General features: G+C 39.6%; 1 protein-coding gene across 1 annotated transcript; it reads right to left on the bottom strand.

Annotated features, from left to right (window-relative positions):
- Positions 1-13,347: 13,347 nt before the first annotated feature.
- On the bottom strand, positions 13,348-17,417 carry LOC140012638 (uncharacterized). The gene is made up of 4 exons (XM_072060913.1): positions 16,296-17,417; positions 15,427-15,720; positions 14,507-15,309; positions 13,348-13,996 (listed from the first exon to the last, which is right to left on the bottom strand). Exons 1-4 carry the CDS (start codon positions 17,415-17,417, stop codon positions 13,348-13,350), a joined length of 2,868 nt encoding a protein of 955 aa, XP_071917014.1.
- Positions 17,418-17,832: the final 415 nt, after the last annotated feature.

Raw genomic sequence — 17,832 nt, 5'->3', positions numbered from 1 at the left:
GGCAAGTTGGGTTGAAAAAGGAAAATTTCAAGAAGTGGAAAAAGTGAAAGGCCACAAAATCCAAATCAAAAGAAGAAAAGAGAACCTCAGTTCAAAAATAAACTGGGGTAAATTTTGTGAAAAGTTTCAAAGAATGGCAAAAAGCCGAAAAGTCAAAAAGAAAGCAAATGAAAGTGAAAAGCCTCAATTGAGCATAAACTGGGGCAAATTCTGATTTAACCCTAAAATAGGGTTGACGCAACAATGCGATCTCAGATTCTTCAAGCCACTCTTGAAATCTGCCTTCAAGCCTTAACTTATCTAAACACCCCACCTAACCTCATTACGAAAGCCCAAAAGTCCTGGCTTTCGTCACTTGCTGCATTTCTATTAGGGATTTTGCTAATCAACTGGCAAGTGATGTCCATAATGCCTTCGCCTAATCTTACAAGGGAAGCGCATTTTACTGATGTCAGCAATTTTCAGTTCATACTCCTGAGTCGATTATGGTTGAGTTTTTCCATTGTTCCTTAGGTGAAAACCCGAAAGGGCACCTCAAAAGAAAAGGAGAAAAAGAAAAGAAAAAGAGAAAAACAAAAACAAAAACAAAACAAAACAAAAGGAGTGGGGGCAACCTTGGTGAAAACCCGAAAGGGCGCTAAGGTAGGATTTCCGCAATGAGCAAGCACAAGGAGGAACAACTGGTGGTTTGATCCATTTGGATTTCTCCTCATTTTTGTCATACCCCTGCCAATATTGAATTCCAGAACAAGGATATTCAGAGATTCGAATACGCATCCTTGGGCCAAAGCTGTGTCATTTTGTAAAACATTCTTTGGCAAATACATTCTTAGGAAATTCATTTTTACCAAATTTCTTGCATTCATGGCATTTTAGTAGAATTTCAGCACAAATAGTTGTGAGTGCATTCTTGTGCATATTCATTTTTACATGACATGTGAATTCTTCTTGCATACCTCATTCTTTATCTTCGAATTGTGGTAAATGACAACCCCCGTGGTTTATTCGAAGCATACTTGGGTTCAGTCATCTCTTAAAAGGGCTAAGGTGCAGCCAAGCCAATTACGAAGGTTTCGCAATATGGCAAAATGCTAACCCGGTCAGTCTGGAAAAGCAGAGACATTTGAAGTGATAAATCCAACCAAGTCAGATGCCGCGGCCAACTTTGACGAAGGCATCAAAAGGCTTATGTTTACACGATTCTCAAAGGGCAAGCGGATCAAATGATGGTGGCAATCCTTTTGTTTTTTCTCTTTTGCAGAAAAATTCCATGCATGGACGAAAACAATCACACCTCGCACTGGAATCGGTGTTGGAAGGAGTCCTCGGGTGAACAAAGGCAAATCGAAAATGTTGCAAGCAAATTTGATCAAAAGGTGCAACAACATGGCGATACAGAATCAACTATGGACTCAAGTTGCAAAAATTCATCATACTGGGGCAAATTAATTTTTTGGAAAGATTCTCAAAAGTCAAAAAGAAAAGCGAAAAGAAAAGAAAAATCACCAGACAAAAATAAAAAAAAATCAATCAAATCAAGTTCATCACGGCAGGCTCGGGTTTTGATCCCACTGTCCGATTGTCAAAAGCATTTCATTTGCATCCGCCGCTAGCCGTTGGGTTTGTCCCACTAGCGTGCCTTTCATTTGCATTCGCCGCTAGCCGTTGGGTTTGTCCCACTAGTGTGCCTTTTTAATTGCATTCGCCGCTAGCCGTTGGGTTTGTCCCACTAGTGTGCCTTTCATTTGCATCCGCCGCTAGCCGTTGGGTTTGTCCCACTAGTGTGCCTTTTAATTGCATTCGCCGCTAGCCGTTGGGTTTGTCCCACTAGTGTGCCTTTCATTTGCATCCGCCGCTAGCCGTTGGGTTTGTCCCACTAGTGTGCCTTTCATTTGCATCCGCCGCTAGCCGTTGGGTTTGTCCCACTAGTGTGCCTTTTTAATTGCATCCGCCGCTAGCCGTTGGGTTTGTCCCACTAGCGTGCCTTTCATTTGCATCCGCCGCTAGCCTAGCGTGCCTTTCATTTGCATCCGCCGCTAGCCGTTGGGTTTGTCCCACTAGTGTGCCTTTTTAATTGCATCCGCCGCTAGCCGTTGGGTTTGTCCCACTAGTGTGCCTTTTTAATTGCATCCGCCGCTAGCCGTTGGGTTTGTCCCACTAGTGTGCCTTTTACTTGCATTCGCCGCTAGCCGTTGGGTTTGTCCCACTAGTGTGCCTTTTAATTGCATCCGCCGCTAGCCGTTGGGTTTGTCCCACTAGTGTGCCTTTCATTTGCATCCGCCGCTAGCCGTTGGGTTTGTCCCACTAGTGTGCACCATGATTTTCATTTTATTCGGGCCAGTCCCATGATTTTCGGGTCAGTCCCATGATTTTCATTTTATTCAGTCCCATGATTTTCATTTTATTCAGTCCCATGATTTTAAATTCCTGTTCGGGTCTATCCCGTGGGTCTATCCCAAATTTAAATTTCTGTTCGGGTCAGTCCTGTTTAAATTTCTGTTCGGGTCAGTCCCGATGTTATTTCTGTCTCGGGTCAGTCCCGATTTTAAAATTTCCTGTCAGGGGTCAGTCCCCATCGTTTGAGTAATTCGCAGCCGAATAACACAGGTAAGTATTTGGTGTCTACTTCTTTGTCTCAAGTTTTTTTCAAAACTCGGACAAAGAGGGGCAAACTGTAGACACCAAATTTTTGGTGTAATTTCATTTTTAGTTTTTTATTTGTCGTGTTCATTTTTAGTTTTTAGTTTCCAGTTTTATTTTTATTTTTATTTTTAAGTATTATCATAGAATTTGTTAAAAAAGAAAAAGGGAAAAAGCATTCGAAAAATATGATTTAGTCGTTTGTAATTTAAATTCAATGCTTTCTTGAAAGAAAAAAAGAAAAAGAGGAAAAGAAAGAAAAATCATAAAAAAAGGAAAAGGGAAATTTGTTCACAAAAATATGTTTATTTCTTTAAATTCAACCTTTTTGCACTTTAGTTATTTTTATTAAGTTATTTTGAAAAAAAAGAAGAGGAAAAAGGAAAAATGAAGAAAATTTGAAAAATGGACATTTTTGTTGTTCTTATTTATTTAGTTTGTTTTTTTTTATTTATTTGTTTTCATTCTTTTTATTATTACATGGTTTTGTCGTTATTATTATTATTTATATTTTATTTTATCATTTCTGTAATTATCAAGTTGTATTAAAAAAAAAAAAAAAAAGGAAAACACCACGGTACGCAAGCTGCGTTTGGGTCGCAGCTTGCAAGAGGACTTTGGGGCAGCCCTTGGCTGCAAATTGCAGAAGAAGGACTGAAGGTTTAGGGCGAGGGAGGTTCCATATAAATAGAAAAAGAAAAGGCAGCCGCAAGGGAGAGCTGGTTCGTGGGGAGAACCAACGGGGGGGAAGATAAAAACAAAAGCAAAAGAAAAGAAACAGGAAGAGAAAGGTGGCAGCTGGGGTTTTTTCGGTGAGCAAAGGAGAGAAAAAAAGAAACAATGACGGACGGATAGGAAGGCAAAGAAAAATTAGTTGAAAGAAATCTGGGGGAGAAAAGGAACAGCCGAGAGCTTTAGGAGTGACAACCGAAATCTGAAACAAGTAAAGAAAGCTACGAAGAGGGTAAGTGAGAGCTTTCTGGCTGAGGGGGAAGTGAGCTGAGGATAGTTTCTTTGGACGGCTAAACTAGAGGGAGCTAGAAGGAGAGGTCTGGAGAGCGACGCAGAGGTGAGCGACGGAGAATTAGAGAATCCGAAAGGAAGGAGAGAACTCCGTGAAGGCTGAACAAGGAAAAGAACCAGGCTGAAGCTCCAAGTTGTGGTTTTTCCAGCACTGGGCATCTCTGTGGCAGAATCATCTTCGTCAGTTTTGCGTTTGGACATCTCGCCTAAGAGTCTTCGTGGTTGATCAACCTTCTAAGCGTCAAAGGTAATTTCTTTTTGTTGTTTGCTTCTCACACAGTTTCAGATCTTCATTGAATATGCTCAGGATTTTTGCTGCGTTAGTTCATGAATGAATTTTGCTGTTTTGTTCCCTGTAGTAGTCCAGTGGGTTTGGTCTTTCGATAGCAGAATTTATTGTGTAAATGGGTTTTTGAAAAGAACGAAACCTGATGGCTAATGATTAGTGAAAATTTTGCTCCAAGTTGCTTGTCTGATCCGACATGCCGCAGATTTGAAAAACTAGAGATTTGCAAGGTTTCATGAAAAATCTGGTTTTTGCTAGCTTTTCCTCCCACTTAAAGCTTCCTTTTGTTTGCGTGCTGAGTATTGGGCCCTGATGCAGTGATTTGGAAGTCTTCCTATAGGTTTCTCCTGACTAATCCATAAGGTAGCTAAAATCTAGAGGCACCAGAAATTGCAGACGCTTCATCAGTTGCATGTCTGCATTTCTGTTTTGGTTCCTTCGGTTAGCATCTGTTTGCATTTCAGATCTATCATCTGATTGAGGATTGATTCGTCATGTTGATTTCCAGTTTTCCAAATGCATAAAAGCTCGCTGTTTTGTTCTCTCTTTGTTGTTGCTCACTGGCTGCAATAAGGATTCATTTGCATGAATAAGTTTCGGTTGAAGAAGAAATGAATATGCTTCGGTCTTCCATCTTGATTCTTCATGTGTGCTCATTTTCTCTTAATGGTTTTGTGTTTATCATTGGGTTATGTTAATCAAGGTGCTATGTTGCAAAGTATGGAATGTTTGATGATCTTGATGCCTGGGTTTAATTTATGTTTGGCTGAGTTTTGGTGCATGAAATCTGCTGCAATAAACTTGCAAGCTCTCTGTTTGTTGTGACAGTGCATGCGGACAGCTTGTATGCGTCTGTTTTGCTGAATTTTCTGAAAGTATAAACGTCGAGATCCTAGGATAAAAGTGGGGAGAAAGCTTTGTTATCTTGTTGCATTCGTTGTGAAAAGCTTTTAGCAGAAATTTTGTTGCAAAAACGTTTTGAAAGCTTGGCATGAAGTTGTTTAAGTTGTTCAGATTCGCACCTACGAATTTTATGATGCAACGTGAGAGGATTGCGTGTTTGTTTGCTTGGATTTAATTGTGTTTGAAAGCTGGTTTTGGTGAAGTGTTGATTGCAGAAATCTTGTCTAAATAAAATTGCAGAAGCTTAAACCTTTACGTATGCATGCATGAAAGCTTTCAAAAATTGTCACTTCGGCCCCTCAAGTTTCCCCCTTGCTTCGCCTTGGCCCAACAAATTGGAAAATATAATCAATTTCGTCCTTCTATCAATGTTAATTTTATTTGACACATTCTAATTTAATTTTGGATGGATTGTTTGTGAATTTTAGGATGATTTTTGCGGTTTAATAAATCTCGACAAATTCTTAGTTTTGATTTGTATTCTCAGTGGAGCCTTGGTCAATTTTGATGCTTAATCATTATAAATGGGTTTTTCATTCATTTTGTGAAATTCTAATTTTTGGTTTTGATGGGTTTCTGCTTAAGCTATTAGTTTTAATTCATTTTCATTTATGACCTGATAATAATTTACCCCTCAACGCTTTATAATTCTTTCAACTGGATCCTTGTCTACTTTAAACCTTTGAATATGGATTGTTTAGTCCATTTGGGTATGTTGAGTGATTCAATTTCGTATCATTTTCATTCCATGCGATTATTTGATAATTTAAGTGGTACTTTGACCTTTTTATTATTTTGGAGGGTAAATTAGTAATTTCACTACGTTAGGGCATCGCTTCAAGGGAGGTACACTCTATCCCTCATTTGCACTTCATTTGACCCTACGTGCTCCTATGTGTTATGTGAATATGCCTGCCTACTCCGCTTTCCTTACCTCCTTGCATGCATTTACTTGCTTTTACTTTTATTTAAGTTTTATGGGGTATGTGTACACCTCTTGGCTTGTAATAGATAGGGCTCGGAGAGCATCTGGTCCATTTCCCCTTCCCCTTTATGCTTTTATGGGGTATGTGTACACCCCTTGGCTTGTAATAGATAGGGCTCGGAGAGCATCTGGTCCATTTCCCTTTCCCCTTGGTTGTTTGCTTTTGTTGCTACATGTTTAATTGCTTTATTAGGCTCCTGCATCTAGTCGAGCATGCTAAGTGTTACGTGTTACGTGTTTACGAGTGTTTTGGCATGTCTACTTGCTTTCATGGCCATGAATGAATGGAATGGATGAATGTACGTCACCACGCTAGTCCAATGCTAGTTGTGGTTATTGGTTCCGTTTCCACTAGTCCAATGCTAGTAGGAATTCATAGAATGGGTTAGTCCAACGCTAGACCCTTAGGGATTTCCCCTCATTAGCATATCATTTGCATGTTCACTACATTTTCATGCATTTTTCTTAGTTTTATCACTTGGCATGCTCCTCGAACCCCTTTTCCCTTCATTTTAGGATTTTTGCATATCATGATAGTTGTAGGGTCCATTTGCTTGAGGGTCCCCTTCTGATAAGGGAGACGAGCGAGTGTGGCTATTCGATAGCCTTAGCACGCTAGTTTCGCCTTCTAATCAAAGGGAAAATCGAAGTCGAAAAGTTAGGAGTCATTCCCATACCCGACCTGATGCATTCCCTTAGGTTCATTCATTCTCATTTATCACTTACTCATTCTTTTCAATTCACATTTTCCTTTCCTTATTGTTCATTTAGATTTCTACTTCACAAAATTGCACTTAATTACACCTATATGCACTTATCACTATATTTCATACACTTGCACACAAGCACTTGGACTTTTCATACAATTTCACACATGCACCTCTTCATACACTTGCACACGAAAAACACTTGAACTTTATACAATTTCACACAAGCACCTTTATGCAATTTCGCACACTTGCACTTGCATTTCTTGCATCTTTCATACACTTTCACACTTGCACGCTTGACTCTCATTTGCATTAATCGACCTCTATGGGGTTTTCCTTTGTTGGCCGCCACAACTCATGTGGTTTGGGACCAAAAGCCTCACAAGAGACATCGTAGACTCTAGGATTGCATTTTTCTTTCCTTTTTGCATTCATATAGTCATATCCAAACGTGCGAGCATACATTGGGTAGAAAACTAGGAAAGGTAAGGTTAAGTCGCGCAACTAGCCTTGGCTAGGTCAAAGGGGTGCCTTGGATTCTATCCTTGCCTTCCCCTTTGTCAAACGTGACTCCCGAACCTTTTTCTTTGGTTTTACGTGGACTAGGAGTCGTTTTAAAAAGGGTTTTACTACTTTGTCTTTAAAAAACACTTTTTGGGTGACTTGGTACACCCCAAATCTATACCAAGTGGCGACTCCGTTTTCATATTTAAAAAACCCTTTTTTTAAATTTCATTTGGCCAAATCGTCGCTTTCCAAAGTCCCATGGCCTTTTACTTTTCATTTTGCACACGTTCACACCACACTTTACCCACACACACATTCTTCATTCAAAAAGTGGGGCGCGACACAAAGTATAGAGTAGAGTTCAAAATCAGATTATTGGACGCAGATTTTATTCGCTAGTAGCCAGGATAGAAATAGTTTTAAAGAACTCTTTCCTTCTAAATGGAAACAACAACAAAATTCATTTCAAGGCATTCACATTGCAACAGAACTTTTGAATAATTATTTCAGCACAACATTTTAACAATTCCAAGTCCAAATTTTCATTTTTTTTCCTTATTTCTTGGCCTTGCATTCTCCCATTTTCTCAGAGAAGGTCTTAAAATCAAATCCCTTTTCCTTAGCCCCAAATTACCAGAGATTCCACCGTCATGGAGAAAAAAAGAAGCTAAGAAACCTTAAAAATGTTAACAAAAAGTAAAAAACAAAACGCAGCCTCTTTCTGTCCAGAAAAAACAACAATGCAAAGATTTTATTCTTTATCTACTCTAACAACCGTAGACCCTACGGCTTAAACCCCTCTGAAAAAACCATCAACATGCATGAGAATTAAGGGCTTTCCTCAAATTTCTCTCACCTATTTTCAAGCTTTCCCCAAAACATAAGAGAAAAATAAATTTTACAAAAAGGCATAGAATGTCTTAAATAACAAATTAAAGTACCGAAACTTTTTGCATTTTTTGGTACCCAAAAAAATTTCAAAAACAAGAGAAAAATGTGATTTGAAAAAAAAATTGAAATGTATACCCTTACGGCTTTTACCAAAGAAATTCAAAAAAAAAAAAGCCCCAACTCAAAAATGTAGACAGAGAGAAGATGGGAAGAAAACTTACACTTGCTTTTCAATTTTGAAACATTCAGGCGATGGAAACTATGACTAGAGCCAGAACAAATAAGCACGCCTTCGGTAAAAAGACGGAGGAAGTGGACTAGTGGAGTACAGCTTTGAATTGAAAAAAATGTTAATGGCACACCCTTACTCATTACCCTTCTAACTCCATTGTTTTGACAAAAATATCATCCTTTTCAACTCATTAACTTTATAACCACCTCGTTTTTGTAAGGATACAGTAGTGGATACGGGGCAGGAGCGGTCGTCAGGAACGGTCTCCTCACAATAAAAAATGTGAGGAGACAAATGAGCCAAGACAGCAAGTCTTCAGCAGGGCAAAGAACGACGCCGTCCCAAATAAAAAAAGATATTGACTTCCAAACGGGAGCAGACGGAGCAAACGGAAGAGAAGTAGATTTTGAAATTCAAGTTGAAATTTGAATTAGCCGCAGAAAACAAAACTGAGGGAAGAGTCTTGGCGTGCTTCTGAAGGTAGTCTACTCTGACCGACCGCTCATTGAAGGTAGAAAGCTGAAGTTCGGGTGGGATTCGACATTGAAGGTAGAAAGCTGAAGTTTGGGTGGGATTCGACCTACTGGGTGTTTCTAGGTGAAGTGGGTGTAGTCTACTCTGATGAAGGTAGCAATTGATAGAAAACTAGTGGTGAGGTAGGCAGGAAGGTAGAAGCAAACAGAGATGAAACCAGAGTTTGTCCGTAAAACTGAATAGTAGAAGTAGCTGTGGTCTTCAACTGGGTATGAGAGTGTTGTTGTGGCGACCCCACTTCCCCCTAAGGCGAACCAAAGGGTTGGCGGGCCGTCTGCCCAGCTCTCGCCAGGACTCATGCAAGCATTCTAACCCAAATCCTTTTGAAGAATAACCTAAGCTATTACCATAACGAATCTCCCAAAAGAGACCAATTGCTAAAGCCACATTAACTCCAGAGATAGCAGCCTTTGAATATAGCCAATCGACGGCTAATAAACCCCTCACGCGATATTTACAAGGGGTAAAGTCACACAAAACCGGATAGATAATTACATACATCACTAATACAAACTTACAAGCCAAATGATCGAATTAGGGTTTACACATTTTCCAGCTTCAAGTGGCAAACCAAAATAAAAAGTACATTATCCAAATTAAACACATTACAGCTCACACAAGTAGTCATAATATTCAAACACATCCCAAAACGGAACATGGATAAGTTTCGAAGCTTTCAATTTCCAGAACCTGTCAAGGAAAACAAATAAACGTGGGGTGAGCTAAAGCTCAGTGGTGCCCCAAAACATGCAATCACATAAGGCAAGTAACGAGTATTGAAATTCAATAATTAAGAAAGCGTATAACAGTACAAAGTAGGATACAGGGGTTCTCAGGAGCCAAATTCCTCGCTTGATCTGAAACCACCGTAGTTGACCCTCCGTCAACTCTCACTACTTATGATCCATGTAGAGTATCTCATTTTGTTTCCTAACCCGTCACCGTTCATACCCCTGTCCCGGGCCCGAACACCGACTAAGGGAGCAGTATACTCGAGATATACCCTCAGGAAATTGGCAGCAGTATACTTGCGTATACCCTCAGAAAATTAGGAGCAGTATACTTGCGTATACCCTCAGGAAATTAGGAGCAGTATACTTGCGTATACCCTCAGAACTTTGGTTGAGGGATTCACCCAGCGACGTCACAACACACGGATTCACTAAAACATTTCACGCAAATCACCACTCGAACGGCTAGTGTGATAAAGTACACACTGCTCGCTTCGATGGACCAGAAACCATTTTTGCAATTACCACATATCAAGTCAAGGAAGCACTTTATTCAAGTAGGCATAGAAAAAGCAGGGACACTCACCAAGAGTGAAGTTCAGATGTCAAATTGGGAATCGAATTCCGCGTCCTCGCAATATCCTAGAATACCAAATTTTGAAACTATAAGTTTCTATTCTGTTTTTAAGCTTATGCACATCGAGGTTTATCTAATATATTACTAGTTTACTTTCCCATAGTAATTTAAGAATCTACTTAAGTTGAAACTTGACAAAAGTAGTAGAAATGTTTCTTATAGTTTTTCTTGAGATACTTTTCCTTATAAAAGGATAACTAGTATTATTTTCTTGAAATAAGTCGACAAACCACTTAATATCAAAGCTAGAAAGATATTTTGAAAATTTCTTTAAAGCTACGGTTCTTGCAAAAATTATCACTAAAAACTATTTTACCTAAAATAAAGTTTCTTGCCGAGCAAGTTTCTACGTTTTTAATTAAAGTTATTAAAACTCTTATTTTGGAACTTTTCCTACCGACAACTATCCAAGGGTAAATCTTAAAGAAAGAAAAGGAATTAAAATAAGACTTAGGGTTTTCAAAAGTTAGAGAAATTATTTTCTATAACTATTAAGGCTAGTTTAAGCTAAAGGAAAATTGTCGGGTTGGAAAAATTTAGGCAAAACACTAAATACTGAGTTTTATCAACTAATACTAGCGGAAAAAAATATTTTTTTTTTTTGATTAGCTTGATCAAAATTACTCGAGTTCGCAAGGTCAAAACGACTTTCACAGTTTCGATTCCATTTTGAAATCATATTATGGATCAAATTTGTCGACATGGCAAAATCACATAGCAAAATCACATAGCAAATCACTAGAGCTTCTTCAATCATTAGCTCTAGATTTCAATAGATGCATTTCTGATCAAGAATAAAATGAATGACCAAGGTTTCGTCAATCATTAGCACTTGGTTTTGGCAAGCTCGTCTCACATCTTAACTAAATAAAAATGAAGGTAAGGCCTCCAAGAAATTCCAGCAATTAAATTTCATCACCCTTTAATACTTATAAAATCATTCAAATGGCTAAGGGCTTCATCAATCATTAGCCCTTAGCATCCAACAATTATTTCTTATAGCAATAAAGTTAGAATTTCAAGTGTTTAAATTCACTAACAAGCACTTGAACATGAGGCAAGATTTGTAACAACATTTTTGTTCAATATTGAAGCAAAATTTCATCACACTTAGCCAAATGCAGATTAAACACTTCTCAATAATTTATATTCCCACGATTATCCATTCCCAAAACCGATAATTTAATCACACCAATCCGGTCGTGATAAACTCAATTAGTCACTCTAAGTACACATGCACGATCCTCTTAACATAGCTTATGGTGAGATCAGTGCGCATACAATATTTTTCAGCTCAAAATATCATTTTTAAGGTTAGCATTCGCCAATTAAATCTGAAGAATTCCTTTGCTCCTTTCCTCAATTCAGTTGGGAATTTTCCAGGTCTACACTTTTCCATTTTGGATTCAATCTCCCAGAATATCAAATGTTTCATGACTAGGCATCTTACACATCTTAAAGCGCACATTTTTCATGCTTTTCAAACTCAATATACTCAAAGGAAAAATTTCAGAAACCAATTGAAAATTTTCAGCTCAACCTCCTCGATCATTAAAATTTCCAGCACTTCATTGTTCATGAATTTGAAATTTCTTCGGTTAAAACATACTATTAAACCCTCAACTTCCTCATGCAATTACTTAGCTAGACAATGAACATTTCCAGTTCAAGAGTTGAATTTAAACCATGGTTACAAACCCCAAAATTTCCAGGTTTAAACCTCACGGCCTTTCTCAAAATTTCCAACAATAACAATGGTTCTAAAACCAGATTTTCCTTGGTTAAGTCGAGGTGTTAGGAGCTCAAATTCAATATGCAGATGCTTAACCACTGATTAACATTTCCAGTGCCGAATCAAGTTCGAATAACAGCCATCAACATCAAAATTTCTAAAAATTATTCCAGCTTGGCTCGGACGAAGATGCATGTGGCAGGTTGCATTTTAATTTTATTTTCCTTGTTTAAACTAGTTAATTAACTACATGCAGAGCTTAATCTACCTAGTCCTTAGTTGGTTAATTACATACATAATCTCAGATTGTTCCAGATAAGCAAGATCTGAGCTGCATTATCAAATTAACTTTCAGCAAAACTATTTTCTTGCGCACACAACATTTTTTTTCTTTTTCCTAAATCGCTTATCCGGCGGTTTAGATCTAACATGCAAAACTTTAAACAGTATAATTGGTTAGTGATTATTTAATCAACCATGCAAGCTTGGATTACACCAATTAAGTAAGATTAAAACCACATTATCCAAATCAGTTTCGGCCAAGTAGGTATGCGCACCTCAGAAATTTCTTTCTGTTTTTCTAGATCATCAACCAACGCCCAAAATTCAACGTGCATGTCACTAATTAGTTACATCAACCTCTAATCAGTTTAATTAGGCTCAGAGATTACCTCAGAAACAACTCAGCTCACACACGAGAATCTGAAAATTTTCTTTCCTTCCTCTCGGCTTCTCGCGCAAATTTAATTCTGGTTTGATGAGTTGCGGCTGGAATGGTGAAATGCAGCTTGGTTGAGGTCGCAAATGGCCACGGCTGGGAGAAAGGAAGGTACAGGATCGATTGCTCTCACGCGTGGTCCTCTGATTTCTGCCCTCAGCTCGCGGACAGAACGAGAGAAAGAAAAAAAATATATTTTTTTTTGCAGCTTGCTTTCTCGCACTCTTGCTCTCGGATGGCTGGTTTCTCACCTCTCTCTCTCTCTGTCTTCTTAGCCAGGTGAAGGTGGGGCGTGGTGGTGCGAAGTGGAGCAGAAATGTTGCTGTGTTCTGGTTTTGTAATGGAGATGGAGTCGCGGTTTGAGAGGAGTTGGAGTGTATGAAATGGTTGAGTGTAGAGTTGGTAGAAGTGTGATTGGCCGATTGGGGTGGTGAGGCAATCATCTTGTCCGAAAATGTTATTGGCCTGCATGGTTATTTTGGTGAGGTTGTGGGGTAATTTAGACATTCACATTGCCCTCCTAATCCCCACTTACGTTCCTAATTTTATTTTAACCCCAAAATTTATTCTAACTTTAAAAGTATTAATTTAGTCTAGCGACACAAAAGGAAATTTTATCGGTTGGAGCCATTATATTATTTTTCACATGAAAAGTGTTTTTTAAATACTTATTTGAAAACGAGTGAACATAATGCTAGTAATTACTAAGGAATAAAAGAAATACAAATGACATATGAAATGATGTTTATATATGCATTTTCAGGGTTCTCACATCCTCCCCTCCTTACAAAGAATTTTGTCCTCAAAATTCAAGCTTACTAGAGAAATAAATCAGGGTACTTGTTCTGCATTTCTTCTTCTAATTCCCAAGTCCCTTCCTCTAGTCCATGATTTCTCCATAACGTCTTTACCAGAGGAATTTTCTTGTTCCTTAGCTCCTTTACTTCTCTTTCCAAAATCTTGACTGGCCCTTCTTCATACGTTAACCTCTCATCCACTTCAATTCCTTCTAGTTGCAGCACATGGCTTGGGTCGGGATAATATTTCCTAAGTATGGAGACGTGAAATACGTCGTGAACCTTAGCCATGCTTGCGGGCAACTTTAGTTGATATGCTACATTCCCAACTCGCTTCAAAATTTCGAAAGGCCCGACATATCTTGGCTTTAACTTCTTTTCTTTCTTAGATATTACTCCGCCCTTCAAGGGTTTAACTCTTAGGAAAACTTTGTCTCCTATTTCGAATTCCAAATTTTTCCTCCTTGTGTCGGCGTAGCTCTTTTGTCTACTCTGGGCAACTTGAAGCCTTTCTCTAATTAGTTTCACTTTCTCCTGGGCTTCTTCTATCCATAGTATAGCTGTAGGATCTACAACTTTCTTCTCTCCTACTTCATTCCAATGAATCGGAAATCGATATCTTCTCCCATACAAAGCTTCATAGGGTGCCATTTGAATCGAAGCCTGATAACTGTTATTATATGCAAATTCTACTAAGATCATATATTTACTCCATTTACCTCCAAAATCCAATATACACGACCTCAGCAGGTCCTCCAAAGTTTGAATTGTCCTTTCCGACTGCCCGTCAGTTTGGGGATGATACGCAGTACTAAATTTCAACTTGGTCCCCAAAGACTCTTGAAATTTCTGCCAAAAACGCGAGACAAACCTTGGATCTCGATCAGACACGATACTTACAGGGATACCATGTAATCTTAGAATCTCTTCTGTGTACAACTTGACCAGTTTTTCCAAAGAGAAACTCATGTTTACAGGTAGGAAATGTGCAGATTTAGTGAGTCAGTCAACTATTACCCAAATTGCATCAAGTCCTTTTTGACTTTTAGGCAGTCCCGTTACAAAATCCATTGTTATGTGTTCCCATTTCCATTCAGGGATTTCTAACGGTTGCAATAAACCAGAGGGCTTCCGATACTCAGCTTTTACTTGTTGGCAAGTCAAACATTTCTGCACATACTCTGTCACATCCTTTTTCAAACCTTCCCACCAGTATAATCCCTTCACATCGTGATACATCTTGATCACTCCTAGATGTATGGTATACTTCGATCGATGTGATTCTTCTAAAATCTCTTTCCTTATTTCTTCATCTGCCGGAATCACAATTCGATCTCGGAACCTCAATACTCCTTCAGGCCCTAACTTGAAATCTAGGGTTTCCCCTTTTTGCACTTTCTCCAAATTCTTCTGGATTGTAGGGTCCGTTTTCTGGGCCTCCTTAATACGCTCTAGTAATGGTGATTTCAAAGACAGATTTCCAAATAATATCTTCAATTCTTCCAAGCGAGGGTTCCAACTAGTAACTTCTTCTAACATGTCCCACTCTTTAACCATTAACCCTGCTATTTGGGCCTTTCTACTTAGAGCGTCAGCTACCACATTGGCTTTTCCTGAGTGGTAGTTAATCGAACAATCATAATCTTCCAAAAATTCTACCCATCGCCTTTGTCTCAGATTCAGTTCCTTTTGGGAGAACAGGTACTTGAGACTCTTATGGTCCGTGTAAACTTCAAAAGTCACTCCGTACAAGTAGTGTCTCCATTTCTTTAGCGAAAAAATCACTGCCGCTAATTCTAGGTCATGAGTTGGGTAGTTTTGTTCATGAGGCTTCAATCTCCTAGAGGCATAGGCAACCACTTTATCATTTTGCATTAAAACACATCCTAGACCTTCTCCAGAAGCATCGGAGTACACGGCATAACCTTCTCCTCCGTCAGGTAACACCAAAACAGGAGCGGATGTTAAACGTCTCTTTAACTCCTGAAAACTTGACTCGCATTTTGGAGTCTAGATAAACTTATTCCCTTTCTTGGTTAGCTCGGTCATAGGTCCTGCAATCTTCGAAAAATCCTTGATAAATCGCCTATAATAACCTACTAATCCCAAGAAACTTCTAACTTCAGTTGGAGTTTCTGGCTGCTTCCAATTCATAACGGCCCCAACTTTTGCCGGATCCACGGCAATTCCATCTTTGGAAACCTTGTGCCCTAGAAAAGATATTTCATCCAGCCAAAACTCGCACTTGCTGAATTTGGCATACAATTTATGCTCCCTTAATATCTGCAAAATTATCTCCAAGTGCTTAACATGTTCCTCTCGAGTCTTAGAGTATATCAAGATATCATCGATGAAAACCACTACAAACTGATCCAGATACTTCTTAAAGACTCTCTGCATTAAATCCATGAATGCAGCTGGTGCATTAGTTAAACCAAAAGGCATGACTGCGAACTCGAAATGTCCATATCTTGTACTAAAAGCAGTCTTGGGTATATCTTCCTTCTTAATCTTCAACTGGTAATACCCTTGCCTTAAATCCAGCTTAGAGAAAACTACTGATCTTTGCAGTTGGTCAAACAAGCTATCTATCAGCGGTAGAGGGTATTTATTCTTAATTGTAACCTCATTTAACCCTCGGTAGTCAATGCACAACCTCAAGCTTCCGTCCTTTTTCTTCACAAATAAGACGGGTGCTCCCCAAGGTGAATCACTCTCCTTCACGAAACCTTTCTCCAAAAGGTCTTGCAATTGAATTTTCAATTCTTTTAACTCGGCAGGAGCCATTCGATACGGAGTCTTAGAAATTGGAGCCGTCCCAGGCACCAAGTCAATCTTGAACTCCACTTCTCTTTCTGGCGGTAGAGTCTTTAGTTCTTCGGGAAAAACATTCGAAAATTCTCGTACCACTGGCACATCCTCCAATTTTACCTGATCACTGGGGGTGTTAATAAAAAAGACTAAGAAACCTTGCGCTCCTTTAGACAACATTTTCTTGCCCGAATTCCTGAGATCATAGCAGAAGATGCTAACCTACCTTTAACATCTAACCTTAGGGTTGCTTCTCCGGGTATACAAAATTCTACCACTTTTTCTCGGCAATCAATCTTAGCATGACAGTGACTTAGGAAATCCATTCCTATGATCACATCATAACCTTTTATGTCCAGACTGATCAAATCCACTAGCATTTTACACTCTCTAACCCAAAATTCACAATTCTTATAGGCTAAGCTAGTGATTATCTTCTTGTTACCCATTGGCGTCCTAACTTCCAGGTCAATGGGTAATCTAACGGGTTTCACATCAATTCCAGACATAAATGTCGGATTTACAAATGAATGCGTTGCACCAGGGTCAATTAACACTTTAGCTAATCGATGAAAAATGGGGAGAGTACCTTCCACAACATCTGAGGAATCAGGTACAGGTTGATCATCCATAGCATACACTCGGGCAGGGACTGTCGGCCGGCTCCCTCCAGAAGTGTTTGGTCTAGCGTTCGGGGTAGTCCCTTCCTGCACTTTTGGACATCCAGAAATTTGGTGCTCATTACTTCCGCACTTCAAGCACTTTCCTTGATTTCTCCAGCAACCATCCATAGTATGGCCAGGTTTCTTGCAATATGCACAGGTCACTTGAGGAATTATTGCTCGACCTCCTTGCGAGGTATTCCTAGATTGTCCCCTTCCATTCGATTCCCCTCTAGCTCCATTATTTCTTCCCCCTGCATTCCTTGCCCCGGTTCCTCTTGCTAGAGTGCCTCGTGGTGCTCCAGGATTAGTCATTCCACTGATTCCTCGGCCCACTTTGGCCGGTGGGGCATTTCGAAAAGTCGGCTCCCGACTACTACTAGGAGCAAATCTTTTTTTGGCCTGAAAAGATTTCACTTGGGCTCTAGCTACTTCAACCCGTTGAGCTCTCTCAACAGCGTCGGCAAAAGTGTCTATTCGAACAGCGGCTAAACCTTCCTGTAATTCCACATTTAGTCCCTGCACAAACCTCCGGACACGCCTTTGCTCAGTGGCTATCAACTCAGGTGCAAAGCGGGATAGCTTAGTGAACTGGACTTCATATTCGGCGATACTCATCGCCCCTTGCTCGCATCTAATGAAATCATCCTCTCTCTCTTCTCTTGAATGAGAGGTGGAAGGAATTTGTCATTGAACTCCCTTGTGAAGTTCGCCTAGGTTCTTGGAGTATGGTTCCTATCCCAGTTAAATTTTACCAGGTTCCACCAGGAACGAGCGGCTCCCTCAAATTGGAATGCGGCAAAAATCACTTGCCGCTCTTCCGTGTAGTTTAGAGCTGCGAAGATGTCGGAGATTCTCTCCCACCATCCCTCAGCTACCTCCGGTTCGGGTCCTCCGCAGAACTTAGGAGGTCCAAACTTCAGAAACCTCTCCAGTGCCCGATCATCGGAATCAGCTGGGCCCTCATGGTGGCGTACTGGTCCAGCGGCTTGGTGTTCAGTCAAGCGCTCTAGGACATCAGTGATACGGTTAA

This window comes from Coffea arabica, chromosome 8e (genome assembly GCF_036785885.1).
Source record: "Coffea arabica cultivar ET-39 chromosome 8e, Coffea Arabica ET-39 HiFi, whole genome shotgun sequence".
NCBI classification, from domain to species: domain Eukaryota; kingdom Viridiplantae; phylum Streptophyta; class Magnoliopsida; order Gentianales; family Rubiaceae; genus Coffea; species Coffea arabica.
Note: the sequence above shows the minus strand (reverse complement) of the source record. Positions and strands in the feature narration are given on the sequence as shown.

Excerpts from the sequence above, each read along its gene's own strand:
- LOC140012638 (XM_072060913.1), bottom strand. The coding sequence starts at position 17,417 with ATGAGTATCGCCGAATATGAAGTCCAGTTCACTAAGCTATCCCGCTTT. Across the intron at positions 15,721-16,295 it reads GTTGTCTAAAGGAGCGCAAG|AGAGTCTTTAAGAAGTATCT; the intron begins GTTTCTTAGTCT and ends GATTTAATGCAG. Across the intron at positions 15,310-15,426 it reads TTAGAAGTTTCTTGGGATTA|GAGTTAAAGAGACGTTTAAC; the intron begins GTAGGTTATTAT and ends TCAAGTTTTCAG.